This window comes from Arvicola amphibius, chromosome 2 (genome assembly GCF_903992535.2).
Source record: "Arvicola amphibius chromosome 2, mArvAmp1.2, whole genome shotgun sequence".
NCBI classification, from domain to species: Eukaryota; Metazoa; Chordata; class Mammalia; order Rodentia; family Cricetidae; genus Arvicola; species Arvicola amphibius.
In genome coordinates, this window is record NC_052048.2 from 188,755,178 (window position 1) to 188,770,438 (window position 15,261).

The 15,261-nt window shown below is 50.8% G+C and overlaps 1 protein-coding gene across 1 annotated transcript; it reads left to right on the forward strand.

The window, feature by feature from the left end:
- Positions 1–287: 287 nt before the first annotated feature.
- On the forward strand, positions 288–15,046 carry Ephb6 (EPH receptor B6). Its single transcript, XM_038319208.1, has 18 exons — positions 288–587; positions 7,521–7,592; positions 7,879–8,079; positions 8,338–8,402; positions 8,676–9,438; positions 10,093–10,248; positions 10,516–10,866; positions 11,054–11,178; positions 11,349–11,511; positions 11,878–11,992; positions 12,242–12,294; positions 12,468–12,587; positions 12,689–12,936; positions 13,177–13,350; positions 13,822–13,971; positions 14,188–14,381; positions 14,506–14,661; positions 14,770–15,046. Exons 3-18 carry the CDS (start codon positions 7,980–7,982, stop codon positions 14,876–14,878), a joined length of 3,042 nt encoding a protein of 1,013 aa, XP_038175136.1. The 5' UTR covers positions 288–587; positions 7,521–7,592; positions 7,879–7,979; the 3' UTR covers positions 14,879–15,046.
- The last annotated feature ends 215 nt before the right edge of the window (positions 15,047–15,261 follow it).

Here is a 15,261-nt window from a genome sequence, read left to right on the forward strand (position 1 = left end):
TCCCGGACCCTAACGCGCGTGCCATCCTCCGGCCCACGTCTCCTCCCCTGGCCAGGACCTGTAGGAGGAGGCCGACCCTCCCCAGCACACGGGCGGGCCCAGGACGCGCCTGGCGTCTCCACCGCTCGCCACATAGGGGAGCGGGTACAGGGTGCCCTGCACTTGGGTCCTAGGCCCAGAGGGCGGGCTCGGCTCCCGGAAGAGGAGAGAGAGAGGGCGGCCGGAGGGGCCGGAGAGGGGCGGGCCAGGCTGGGAGGGACGAGAGGGGGCGGGCCGGCTGCGTTTGCCCAGCCTGCGCTCCGAAGCAGCGGGCGTCCGAACCCGAGACCAGAGCTCGGCGACTCCGATCGTGACACCGGTCCCGGCACGATTCCTCGGGGCCCCGTCTTGGGAGCAGCCCCTGCTTGCAGCCTCGGGTCCTCCCCAGAATCCCAGAGACTCCAAGCGACAAGCAGACACCGGCTGCAAAGAAGCGAGGTCCTCAGACCTGAGAGGACACGCACGACGCTGGGAGAGAGCTGCTAGCTGCAGGTCCAACACGGGGGCCTCAGGGGCGCAGACCTGCAGAGCTGGAGGCCGGAAGGAAGGTGAGCCAGGGATTTGGGAGGTCGAAGGATACTGTGTCTGGAGACTGAGGGATGAAGGTTTGCAAAGTAGAGGATTGCTCTAGCCTGGGCCTAAGCACAGCGAGGGTGGGGGGAGTTTTCTGGGGGAGTACTGAGTATACCTCTCCAAGGCAAGAGTAGGTTCCTGAGGAACCGTCCGTTCTCTAGCCTTCATCGATGCCCGCTATTCTGGGTATCCTGGGTGTTAGAATTCTTTCATCACATTTCCAGCGACCCTCCTCTGCTTCTGGCTTGGGGTGGGGGTGTGTATGGGGTAATCTCGCAAAGGTCAGGCTCCGAACGTTCAGAAAAGGTTTGCCCATGCCTCTGACTCCTGTGGCATCTCTCCAATCTCTTTGCTGCTGGGAGGTGCCTGGGGGCCAATCTACATCTCCACCAATATCCCCCACCCCTTAAACCTGGAGATAGAGGCTTGGATTTTGAGCCCCAACCATAAGTACCCCCCTCCAGTTGCAAACAAAGTCTCCTGCCTGCTCCTGCTCCTGCTCCTGCCCCAGCTCCACCCCCTCTATGCATCTGGGTGCTTGGCCCAGCCTGCCTCTGCCCCAGCCCACTGATCTTGGCCGTCTGGCACCCTCTCTCCTCCCATCCCTGGGGGAGCTGGCAGGGGACCAGCATAGCTGATGTTGTAATGTCCCTGGCAATGCCCATGTAAAAGAGCTGCCCGGCCTGTTCCCAATCAGTTAACCCAGGCCCTCCGCCCGTCAGGGGAATTTGACTTAGCTGGTTCTAGAAGGGGAGATGATGCTTCTCAACTGAAAGGCCAGTGGGAGTGACTGGTAGCACTGTGGACTGTCCTTGGAAGCTGACCCAGTAATAGGACACTGAGGGACACTTGCTCATAGCAGCTATGGACATTTGAAAGCTATGGGCCTTTTGTCCTGAAGGAAGATTGCCACGAACGCCCCACAGTACATACCTAATGACATATAGAAGATTCCTTTTGAGTCTATCGGTCCACTCATCGTACAAGCATATGATTGGTAAGGACCATGGAGTTGCCAACTTGCTGGGAATAACATGCTTGGATGACTGAGCATGGAAAGGCAGGTTTTTTTTTCTTTTTTTCTTTTTTCTGGGATAGCATTTCTCCAGCGCTTCACCGCCTCCTGAACCTGGCCATAAGGTTTCCTGTCACTCTGCTGTTCCTCACTGCAGGTGGGAGGACTATGGTAACATCTGAGGGTGCTGGAAGCTTTGGCTCCCCTTTCTCTACCCCACGCTTGCTCACCCAGGCACTTCTGCAGAATCTTCTTCCTGGAGAGCAGTAAGGATGGATCAGGGCTCACAGCAAGGACAGCAACTCCTACGACCCCTGCCACTCATTCCCCAGCTCTTTGCTGCTGCCCACCCCAATCTCACGTACAGTCCCTTATAGCCTTTACCGGCCATCCGCTGATACAGGTACTACTTTTGGACGGCTGGGCTTTCTCCCATTACCTTTCAGGACTCATCGCTCTTGCTCATCCCTGTTTGTCCCCAAACACTCCATTATAAGCTTTTCCAGTGCCATCATCACCCCAGCCAGTGAACAGCCAGCATGCTTCATTCTCAATGGCTGGCTGGCTAGACCTAGACATTGCTTGCATCTTAAATGCCTCTCCTGTCTGCAAAGACTGGGAGTGGGAGGCACACGTGCTTGAGCGAGCTGCTTCTGGGGGACATTCTTAGAGACTGGAGGTCTCTGGGGTCATAGAACTGTCTTCAGCTAGATGATCCACAAATTGACTTCTCCGGGCTGGCCAGCAAAAGATCAAGAGTCAGAGGACAGCCATCCCTTCCCTGTCTGTCCTGGAGGCTGCCCTGAAGCCTCCTGGGATCCTTTTCAAGGCACAAGGCCAGAGCACGGAGAGCACTCACCAGAGGATCTCCAGGGTGCAGATTAAAGGGTAGAGACTGCAGCAGTAAGCTGAGCAAGGATTATATTGGAATTTCCGGGGTGTTTAACAGCTGCAGAACAGGACAGAGGACCAGACTATGGTGCTGACCCCTCCCACGCTGACCCTGCAGCAAACAGGTGTGAAAACCAGCTCAGCAACCGCAAGAGACATAAAGCCACTGGCCCTTTGCTTTGGGAATGCTCCCAGTCCCTGCTGGATAGCAGCTGATCACACCTCATGAAAATCTCTCAAGCCTCTCTCTGGTGTCAGGGAGCCCCTCCTGACATGTTGCAAGTACCCAGTTCCCTGTTCCTCTTACCCAGTTCCCTCTTTCCCTTTGTAGACATAGTCCTTAGCCCAGCATGGGGACAGAGAAGCATGAAGACAACTTCATCTTCTTGGGAGAGAAGCTTAAAGAACTCCCAGAAATAAAAGTTACTTTGCCTTTGTTGCTGACATCCTCTGCTCCTTCCATTCCCAACTTTGTCTCTCGTGTCTCATAGCTGAAAATTCCTATATGTTCTGAAAATTGGCAGGTATAAAAGGGAAGAATAATTACACATACAAATACATGCTCTATGTGTTTAGTTTCAAAAGTATCCTTTCATATATTCCTGCTTTGCTTAGGCTGGAACTATAAAAATAAGGTGTGCGTATTATAATAAGAACAAAACAATTCAGGCATGTGTAAGAGTTAGTTGTCCCTACTTTGGGTTCTCCATCCCTAGTATCCTCCTACAGTAAACACTTTTAATGATCCATATATCTCTGTCATACCTTGCTTTAAGCTGACTTCTCTTACGTTATTTTTTTTTTAATTTAGAGTGTGGTGCATAAAGTATCAAATAAGCTGGATTTATTCACGAAGCTATCACATTTAGCATTTCATTTAAGCATAGTTAATTTTTAAAGCTCTTACAGATTTGCTGATTTAATTTACTTTCCAACCTCTTATTCTCATAGAAAACAGAATTTGCAATCTATATCTAATGAGCAAAAATGCTACACATCTCTAGATTTTGCCATTTTCTAAGAGAAGATACAGCCTCGATGCCTAAGACCCTGCTTTATTTTCTTATAAAATAAACCAAGTGTATCATGCTTGTGATCTGGTGTCTCCATCACATCAAAAAGGAGGAAGTGACAGACTCCAGAAAGGGGCTGAGGAAAAGAAAAATGCAAAGTCATATAGAATGTGATTTTTGTCACATGAAGCTGTCCTGTTGGCCTTTTTCTGAATTATCGTTTACATCCACATTTCTGCTGCTTTGGGTATTTTATATTTTTAAGACGTCTTGTACTTCTGAAATACAAATGTTTTCCTGATTGGGATCAGTTTATTGCCTTTGCTGAAGTCTGAGAATTTCCAAACCCTGGCCGGTTCCTTTCTTGAGCTACAGCAGAAATACGGATCGCAGATAGTCTAGGAGGGAGGGGCTCAAAGAGACTTGAGCCTGATCTCTTCCCCTTCAGCTACAGGATGCTTGTCTGTGCCCAAGCTACTCCTCTTGTACCAAATGAGGGGGATGTTGTGGCTACAAGCTGCAAAGCAACCTTTGAAAGTCAGGTGCTGAGCCCTGCCTCCTTAGTATTCCAGACATGAGGAACACTCCTGTCTTGTCTCTTGTTTTTCTACCTTTGGAACTTGCTTCAGAAGAATCTGCAGTGGTATGACATAGTTGACAGCAATTACTTCATATCTCAAGGTTTCTTCTTTCTTTATTTTTATCCTGACAATGGAGAAACACGGTGAATCTTTTTATGTATAGATAGATAACTTGGTTGGTTGGTTTAGCCAGAATGAGTCTAACTTTTTACTCTGACTCAGCAATCCTTCTCCCCCTGAATACACTTGTTTTCAGTCTTCAATATTCTGGGTCTGAATCTGAAGATTCACTGCCAGCATCAAAATATACTGCTGAATACTGTAGGATTGTCACGCATTTTTTTTAAAATATGAATGTCTTTGCTCTTAGTAAAACTATAAAAGGAAAATAAAGCAACTGCTCGGATAACAATCTACGTTCTGTGTCTATATTTTTTTTCTTTTGGATTCCTGATGACAGGAGTGTTCCGTGGCTTTAGCATTATTTCATCATTGCTTTTGCTATTTTCTGGACCATCTAGACCAGCTCTGTGTTGTCATCAAGATGCATGCTAAGGCTCTACCCTAGCACACCTTACCCGAGCAATTATTTCATCATTCTTCATCTATTAGAATGTTCCGTATTGCACAACTGATACTCTCTGTTATTTTTTTTGTCTTGCTTTTCTCTTTCAAACAAAATGTTTTAACAACAATGCTAACAAAATATTAATTATTCCTTTTCCGTGATTGTGCGCTTGTGAGTGTAAGAAGGCTCTTTCTTTACTGTTCCTTCTTTGTACCCACTCATGCTCTGCCTAAAAGGGACTATTTTGAGGAGCATCTCCTAGGCATAGTGTAAAGTAGCCTTCACTGTTTAAAAGACTGCCTCTGGCATCTTCTGATCTCGATATCAAAGTATCCAAATACTGGGGCTCTGGATAGGACCTGGGCCCTTCTGACAAGCCAACTTGTCAGATTACACTTCCAACATGTTTTACTTTACGGTGTTCACGAAACAGATATTGATGCTGGAGCCAGCATCACAAAGATTTACACAGCCACATACGCTCTGAAGTTCTTCTCTAGAGCATTTACTTAATCTGCGAGAGATCCCGGCATCACGCAGAACAGCGCTTTCAGAGAATCTATGCTTCTTACAAACTGGTTTCCTACGTGGAATTGTTCAGTACCTGCATCTTTATATGGGCCGTGGATTGTCTATTTCACATGCAGGGCATTAGTGGTGATAAGAGGAAGAGTTCACTGGCTACTTGATTGCTACTCATCAGCCCCCCAGGTGTGTACAAAAAGTCTCCCTCTAGGATGGCTTCATAGATTGATAATAAAGGCTTTATCTTAACACACACATAACATCTTTACCAGAAAAGTAACTCAGAAGAGCAGGAATTAAATTATATATGTGTTTCTGTAAACCACAGTCAAGTACAGCTTCAGTTTAACTTTGGCTGCATTGACAAATACAACTTTTTTCTATCACTGGATGACCAGGCCACGTGCAGCCAGGGTGCAGTTGCCCTTCCAATTGGCTTTGGGTTTTGCTTGCTTCCCTCTATGTTTTCTCAGTATTGTGAGCAACATGCCTTTCATTTTTTTCCTCAACAGAAATGAATGAATCTTGCTATTCTTGTTTATAGGCCACATGAACATTTGAGACCATTATCATTTGAACATTTTCAGAAAGGCAAAAGTACTACCGACGGTGGAGCTGGTCTTCACCATGGTGAAGCAGTCATGCCTTGGCAGGCTACTGAGTACAGAACTGTACCTACCAATGGCTACAGAAGTTTCCTGTAGGGTCTGGATATTAGGTAAAGCATAGAAATCACTCAGAGGGCATAAGCACTGTCTTGATTCATTTTACTAAACAGGTACTAGTTTTAATCTTTAAAAGAAATCTTAATTCATCATTAAATTCAAAAGATAATAAATACTTATGAAAGATTATTTTACTATAAAAATTATACATCATTATTTTACTATAAAAATTAGATGACAATGAAAATATTTCCCCAGTCCCTTTCATTTCCTTTCTTCCCTAATCACTTCCCTGTATCACTCCCTAACATTTTTCCACATGCGTAGGTATTTATTTGCTTTTTATTTCTAATGATGGGATTGAACCAAGGGCCTCACATATGTTAAGCAAATGCTCTACCACTAAGCTAACTAAATATCCAGCCCAGAACCTATTCTCAAGTTAACAAGTGGAAGCTTACTCTATACCATTCTGCACATATAGCTTTCACTTGGAAATCGTTTTCATGTTATTACATACACAGCCCATATTTGTGCTTAAGATGTACCATAATTTCCCAACTCTCTTCCTGCTGGTATGCAGTCACTTTACCTTCCTTTCCCTTTACCAACAGTTCACAGTGGCTGAGGACAAAACTTGGTGATGGAGCTGGGTTCAATCCCCAGCATCACCCAACCCCCAAGGCTCATGAATATCCATCCACCCTTGTTCAAACAAGTACATGCAAATACCTGCAGGACTTCCAGAAGTCAATTTACTAGGAGATATTGCCAGTTATGCTCCACATGCTGTATACAATATGCGTTCTCCAGAACAATATAGAGAAGAGACCCTTACCATAGCTTGTCAGACTGTGTGTTGTCAATCTCATAGGTTAAAGTGGTATTTTAGGCATTTCAGCCTACAACAACAGAGGACCGCCAGTTGAGAAATGACAGCTAATAAGCAACAGAAGTGTGTTCCTCACCATTCAGAGGATATTCAGAGATGAGGGTACCAGCATGGCTGGGTTGTGGTAAGGACCACCTTCTTCATTGCAGACTGTCCTCTATTCGTTGTGATTTCACAACCTGGAGAGAAGGTTACAGGGGTCTCTTCCTAGGATACTAATCCATTGGTGTAAATCTTCCTTGCATAGCTACCTCCCAAAGGCTCCACCTCTTAAAACCATCACACTGGGGAACAGGATGGTAACATGCATGCATGGTAGAGGCACCAACATCCCTCTGTAACGAAAGGCTTCTCACTGCTGTTTCAACATGCCTTGCTTCAATTATGAGCAAATAAGAAGCATCCTTCCATATGTTTATGCTATGTGCTCAGTTTTCTGTAAGCTGCCAGGGAAAACATGCCCCTTGGGGAAGAGAACCTTTGTTCCGTGTGAGTGTCAGACCTACATAGCTCTGTCCTCTTCTAACCCAGCCTCATTTATCTTTCAGAACTCTTATGCCTGTGCTCTTTTTACATCTGTTCCTCCACCTCCCCTCCCTTCATACCCCACGGCCATCTTTCTTTGTCCCCTTTGCTTCCCTGTCTCTGTAAAAACAACCTAGAGTAGTCAGGGCAGAACTGCTGGGTCCTAGTGAGAACCCACATGTCCATAGGGGCAAACTACTCTTAATGAGAAGAGACTTTTAACTACCATACAGGTCGGCTGCTGGAGGAAAGGTGCAGAGTAAATGAAGAGAACAAACTGGAATAACTCCGTCCAGACGAAAAGGGTAAGGCTGGCTTAACGCTCTGCTGTCCTTCCTCTCTACGAATGAGGGCTTTGAGATAGTCACATAAAGAGGAGAGGAGAGGAGAGGGGCATGGCATGTGTCTCTACCGCAGAGTGGAAACTGCATAGCAAACACAGGTGAGTCGGTGTTTACTGGCTCGTGCCCACGGTTGGTTCGGGGACAGTTTGAGTCCTATAGAGCAGGCATGATATGAAGTCTGGGCACCTATACCGCGACTGAAAATGACGTCTCCTCTCTACCTCTTTTGATCCCGAATTCTCCCTAGGAAGCAAGCTTGGCTGCAGACCCGGGGTCTTGCAAAAGCTGCAGCCCCGCCTCAGAGCAGGGTGGCAGCCGAGGCGATGGTGGGAGTGCTGAAGATACCTCATGGCTACTGAGGACACTGCTGGGCCAGGGAGCAGAGTGGTGGGCATAGTGTGCAGTCTGTGGGTCCTGGTTCTGGGGCCCTCAGTCCTGGCTCTGGAAGGTAGGAAGGAGGGGAGGTAGGAGAGGTGTTCAGTGGGAGGGGGTGGAGAACAGCAGTGGCTCTATTAAGGACGCTTGTAGGGAGGGTGAACTGTGCTCGCATCGACTATTTGAGACTCGGGATCCGCACAGCCACTGAACTCCTGCTGGCAAATTAAATGGATCCGGGAGGGACAGTATTTGGTTTTCCATGGAATGGAGTGGGAGTAGTCTTGCCAGCTGGGGGCTTTGCACAGTGTATCCCATTATGTCTGAACAGAGGTACTGCTGGATACCACAGGAGAGACCTCTGAGATTGGCTGGCTCACCTACCCACCAGGTGGGGTGAGTACACCACTCTTCACTCTGAACCCACCCTCTTGGCCCTCACTGCTCCCTAGAAAGTGGAATTGGGGGCGGAAACCCTAGATAAACCCTAGATAAAAGCTGTGAGTTAAGACTCCCATCAGTTGTGGGGAACAGAATTTCAGGGTGCCTTCTCTTGCTTTGCTTGGCATTAATGGTATATCTCAGCAGAACAGACACAGCCCCACCATGTCCCATAGTCACTTCCCTCTGCAAACTAGCAGTTAATTGTTTCTTCTGGTCCCCTTGCAGTGGGACGAGGTGAGTGTTCTAGATGACCAGCGGCGGCTGACTCGGACCTTCGAAGCATGCCATGTGGCAGGGGTCCCTCCAGGTGCTGGGCAGGACAATTGGCTGCAGACACACTTTGTGGAGCGGCGAGGGGCCCAGAGGGCGCACATCCGCCTTCACTTCTCTGTACGAGCATGTTCCAGCCTGGGTGTCAGCGGGGGCACCTGCCGGGAGACCTTCACTCTTTACTACCGGCAGGCTGAGGAGCCTGACAGCCCCGACAGCGTTTCAGCCTGGCACCTCAAACGCTGGACCAAAGTGGACACAATTGCGGCGGACGAGAGCTTCCCTGCCTCTTCCTCCTCTTCCTCGTGGGCTGTGGGACCCCACCGGACTGGTCAGCGGGTGGGGCTACAGCTGAATGTCAAAGAGCGCAGCTTTGGTCCTCTCACTCAGCGGGGCTTCTATGTGGCCTTCCAGGACACGGGGGCCTGCCTGGCCCTTGTGGCCGTCAAGCTGTTCTCCTACACCTGTCCCTCCATTCTGCGTGCCTTTGCGTCCTTTCCTGAGACGCAGGCCAGTGGAGCTGGAGGGGCCTCCCTGGTGGCGGCTGTGGGCACCTGTGTAGCTCATGCTGAACCAGAGGAGGACGGAGTAGGAGGCCAGGCAGGGGGCAGCCCCCCGCGGCTACACTGCAATGGGGAAGGCAGGTGGATGGTAGCTGTAGGAGGCTGCCGCTGCCAGCCTGGACACCAGCCTGCGCGTGGAGACAAGCTCTGCCAAGGTGAGAGCCTTTTCCACAACCCCTCGGCCTTGGGTTTCTCTCCTGAACACCGCAAAGTTGATTTTATCCATAAAATATCTCAAATAAGCCACCTGAGGAAAGGACCCGTTTTCCCCAATTTAACTTTCTAAAGCATACAACAGACTTACGCGTTGAACTTGCCTATAATTTCTGGAAACTGCCACAGTGTTCCATATTTCCATGTTTTGTAACCTAAGACCATGGACCCAAGAAGTGACACAGAGCAGAAGTTGCTCCGTTCTTGGGTTATCTTGTGTGGGTTCCTCTGTGCCCATAGGTACCTGGCAGGGAAGGGTTCGTTGTGGAGCTGGTAGCTAAAGGCAGGTAGGAAGTTATAGTGGATAAGCTAAAAAGAATAATTACATGGAGTTAATGTATCCTCACCTGGAATTCCTACTTCTGGGCTTGCATTCTCCCCAGCCCCCTATATACTTAGCTATTGATAAGTGGAAATGGGTTCTGTCCCCTAACTGACTGAATACATCTGTGAACCAGGGAACAGAAGGTGGAGGCTGGGTCTCAGGACTGAAAACCCGCTCTGGGGGATGGAGGAAACCCTGTGCACATGGCTATAAACCTGGGCTGGGTGACTGAAGTAGACGTGACACCACTTTCTCCCCTTTGCCTCCTTAGCCTGTCCGGAAGGGTCCTATAAGGCCCTGCCTGGGAATGTCCCTTGCTCACCATGTCCAGCCCGCAGCCACTCCCCTGACCCTGCAGCCCCAGTATGCCCTTGTCTCCAGGGCTTCTACAGAGCCAGTTCCGACCCACCAGAGGCTCCTTGCACTGGTGAGTCCTGAACTCAGCTCAACGCATTAAGGCTGGGAATGGGTAAGGATTTGGGAGACCCTAATTTAACAACGGGGATGAAAGGGCTTTGGAGTTCACTTGAAATGACTTTGTATTGTTTGTTTGTTTTGTTTCCTCCCCTACACCTTCCTCTTTCCCCACCCTCCTTTCTGGCCCCACTTTCTGCCCTCTTACCCACACCCTCTGACCTTCTTCCTCCCTTAACCACCTTCACCTCATTTTCCCACCCCCCTCCACCCCTTTCAGGCCCTCCATCTGCTCCCAGGGAGCTTTGGTTTGAGGTGCAAGGCTCAGCACTGATGCTGCACTGGCGTTTGCCTCAGGAGCTGGGTGGCCGAGGGGACCTGCTCTTTAATGTTGTGTGCAAGGAATGTGGAGGCCGCCGGGAGCCCGGCAGTGGGGGCACGTGTCGTCGCTGCAGGGATGAGGTGCATTTCGATCCCCGCCAGAGGGGCCTGACTGAGAGTCGAGTGTTAGTTGGGGGGCTCCGAGCACATGTGCCATACATCTTGGAGGTGCAGGCCGTCAATGGGGTGTCCGAGCTCAGCCCTGACCCTCCCCAGGCTGCGGCCATCAATGTCAGCACCAGCCATGAAGGTGAGCCCTCTTCCTTCTCCTTAAGGACAGATTGCTTCAGCTCCTCATCTCCCCTCCTCCCCATCCCTGCTTTCCAGCCAGCCTGCGTTAGACATCACGTTCTCAAGTCTGTCCTCTCCACCCTTGGGTGCTGCTGCTCCCAGAGGCTCCAGTCCCCCCAACAATAATTCTCCACTCTGCCCCTCAGTCCCTTCTGCAGTGCCTGTGATGCACCAGGTGAGCCGGGCAGCCAACAGCATCACAGTGTCCTGGCCACAGCCTGAGCAGACAAATGGGAACATCCTCGACTACCAGCTGCGCTACTACGACCAGGTGAGTCAGGAGCTTCCGCAGGGCTCCGAGAGCTCTCAGCCACCACAGCACCAACCCTGCTTGGGAGTTGGCTACAGAGCGGGGCAAGAAGTGCCGAGACACCAGGGAGATCGCAGAGGAAAATGGGGCATAAAAGCAGGGACAAAGTGGTGAGTGACGGTTGTCCCTAGGCAGAAGACGAATCCCACTCCTTCACCATGACCAGTGAGACTAACACTGCCACTGTGACACGGTTGAGCCCTGGCCACATCTATGGCTTCCAGGTGCGGGCACGGACTGCAGCTGGCCATGGCCCCTATGGGGGCAAAGTCTATTTCCAGACCCTACCTCAAGGTGAGAAGAAGTTTAGCTGGGCATTTTGGGGTTCCAAGACTGTCTAAGCCATAAATCTTGACACATCAGCCTTCAGACCAGAGTCTCTGGGAAAGGAGGATACTGTGGGTGGCCCCTGACTTTAGAGGTTGTTTGGGTAAAGTGGGAGACAGTGAATTAATACGAGTGTGTTTGCAGACATGAATGTGTGTAATGCAAGCCTATATGGACAGTTCTTGAATATGTAGGGTGGGAAGGATGTTCAGAAGGATGAGGGTACGCGTGAGGTGTGTGCGTGTGGCGCTGTGGATGTCCAGGGGGCATCGGAGGCATGTAGACCCAAAGAAAGCCTGGCTCACCCCTGTGACTCTGCCACTGATCCCTCAGGTGAGGGGTCCTCCCAGCTTCCAGAGAAACTCTCCTTGGTGATTGGTTCCATCCTGGGGGCGCTGGCCTTTCTTCTACTGGCAGCCATCACTGTTCTGGCTGTCATCTTCCAGCGGTGAGGACCCCTGCCATCCCTACCCACCCTGCCCCAGTACCACTCAAGCACTGGGCACCCCAGGAGCCCTTCAGCCCCTCGTATATCCTTCTGCTAGTTCATTGCTAGGGTGGGAAGGAGGGTCCTGGTCGAGCCCCCTCAGTCCTCAGATCCGTGGCTGGAAAGTTGTCTGCTGGGCCAAGGTGGTTTGGGGCAGACACAGGCTGACAGAAACCAGGTGTGATTCTAGGCTCTTGGTTTGCCCCTCAGGAAGCGACGTGGGACCGGCTACACGGAACAATTGCAGCAGTACAGCAGCCCAGGTTGGGAAGGGGAGAGGGATTGTGACAGGGATTGTGGGCTTGGAGCAAGGCACATGCCTGGTGAGGGAGAGCCCCTTCCTCACCATCTTTGAGAAGTAGATGGGTGGGGTGTGCCTTTGGTATTTGGGTGCTCATGCTTATAGTACACCCTCATAACACACTGTACTCTTCAGGGCTTGGAGTAAAATATTACATTGATCCTTCAACATATGAGGACCCCTGCCAGGCCATCAGAGAGCTTGCTAGAGAAGTAGACCCTACGTATATCAAGATTGAGGAAGTCATTGGGGCAGGTATTTGGGGCACGAGGGATGCCTGGGAGGGCCTGGTGATTCCTTGTAAGCACAGCTGAACACGTCCTGACTTCATTCCATACCGGTATCTATTCTTCCAGGTTCCTTTGGAGAAGTGCGCTGGGGCCGACTACAACCACGGGGAAGGCGGGAACAGGCTGTGGCTATCCAGGCCCTGTGGGCAGGGGGTGCTGAGAGCCTGAAGATGACCTTTCTGGGCCGAGCAGCACTGCTGGGCCAGTTCCAGCACCCCAATATCCTGAGGCTGGAAGGTGTTGTCACCAAGAGCCGGCCTATCATGGTGCTGACGGAACTCATGGAGCTCGGTCCCCTGGACAGCTTCCTTAGGGTCAGTGTTTCTCGGGTGAAGGAGGAGAGTCTTGGGTTGAGGAAGGAAAGCTTACAACTCCCACATTTTCCAGAAGACAGCCTTGCCTCTGCTCCTTACCAACCAATCCGCCATCATGGTCCTCATCCTTCATTCCCAGGCCATGTTGATTCCCAAATTTGTTCCCGACTGCCCTCTTGCACTGATGTGTGTTTCGCAGTGTGCCTGCCCTATTGATGACCTCTATCCTCTGTTCTTCAGCAGCGGGAAGGTCAGTTCAGTAGCCTGCAGCTGGTGGCCATGCAGCGGGGTGTGGCTGCGGCCATGCAGTACCTGTCCAGCTTCGCCTTTGTGCATCGAGCACTCTCTGCCCGAAGTGTGCTGGTCAACAGCCACCTGGTGTGCAAGGTGGCCCGACTTGGCCACAGTCCTCAGGTGAGTTCAGGGCCTTGGGGGCTCAGTGCTCTTCAGCATGCTGGAGGGAAAGCTAGACTATGGGAACCGCTGGTGGAATAGCTCGGTCTCATAGTGAGGAGAGGGAAGCCTGCGTTTAGAGCAATTGAGGGTCTGAAGGAAGCAAGGAAAAGCAAGGGAGGACAGGAAGACAAGAGAACCGCAAAACTCGTACCAGCTCCTACTTGCCATCAGTGCGGGCATCACACGGGTTGAAGAGTCAGCATGACGGTATAAAATCCTCAATGCTCCACTCTCAAGCCCCAAGACCTTGTGCAGTTTCATAGGCTTGAAGCCTTGATTCCATGTTTTGTATCTATTCTGCACAATGGTCAAGGGGATGGAACGAGATGCTGGATGTGCGACTCCTGAGACATTTAAGCATCTATGTTTCCCAGGGAATGTGACTCTTACTGTGGTTATTACTAGTTTACCCCTGGCTCTCCCCTTCAGGGTTCAAGTTCCTTGCTTCGCTGGGCAGCCCCAGAGGTCATTACACACGGGAAGTATACAACGGCCAGTGATGTCTGGAGCTTTGGGATACTTATGTGGGAAGTGATGAGCTACGGAGAACGGCCCTACTGGGACATGAGCGAGCAGGAGGTGAACTTGACCTAGACGCCACCTGTGCTTTCATATCCTAAACCCACCCTCTTCTGAGCCATTCCTAGTCTAAGACCTCGTGACCAGAACATTCCAAATTTTGTAGTTCCCTTGCCATCTCAGCCTCGTGCTACACCTGAATTCAGCCCATCCCCCCTCTTCTAACACCCTTACTATAGCAATAGCTTCTCATCACGTGTTCCTCTTGACCGGCAGGTGCTCAATGCAATAGAGCAAGAGTTCCGGCTGCCCCCACCTCCAGGGTGCCCTACTGGACTCCATCTCCTGATGCTAGACACTTGGCAGAAGGACCGTTCCCGCCGGCCTCACTTTGACCAGCTTGTGGCCGCATTTGACAAGATGATCCGCAAGCCAGATACCCTCCAGGCTGAAGGGGGCCCCGGGGACAGGTCTGAAGCTTGGGGCTGGAGCCTGGGAAAGCCAGGGAGGGCTAGATATAAACCAAAGAGAAAAATGAGCAGAGAGAGTAAGACGAAGAGGAAACCTGTTTTGCTTGCCCCTCCCCCACTGTAGGCCTTCCCAGGCTCTTCTGAACCCCGTGGCCTTGGCCTTTCCTTGCCTGGACTCTCCCCAGGCCTGGCTTTCGGCCATTGGTCTCGAGTGCTACAAGGACAACTTCTCCAAGTTCGGCCTCTCCACCTTCAATGATGTGGCTCAGCTCAGCCTGGAGTAAGTGGGGTTGATGAGGTGGGAGGGGAGACATTCTGATCACCAGGCAAGGGATATTGAAGGAGGAGAGGGCCCAGCTCCAAGTCTGATCCACTCCTTCCTCACCAGAGACCTGCCGGGTCTGGGCATCACCCTGGCTGGCCACCAGAAGAAGCTACTGCATAACGTCCAGCTCCTCAAGCAGCACCTGAGGCAGCCAGGCTCAGTGGAGGTATAAAGTCTGCTCCTGGACAGAGGGTGGAGGAAGGTTCGCGTAAGACTGAGTCGGGCTTTATTTCGGCCTCCACGCCTGCCGCATTAAACCCAGCCCACTGGACATTGCAGCCCCAAATCCCACCTTTCCAACAGCCTCCCCCATATTAAAGGAAAAGAAGGGAATTTACAAGTTGAGGTGTGTCTGTGCCTCAGTCCGGAAGAAAGAGCTAGAGAGGCTTCGTGGGAGGAGCAGCCCTGCATGACAGGGTGGGCCAGTGGTTAAGTTCACTGAAACATAGAGGGAGCTGGGTGGGGATCAGGAAATGACTTTATTGGAAGGTGGCAAGGCTCATCCCAGCTTCTCCGCCCCAAGACTGGTGCCTGCATCTCACCATCACACACCTC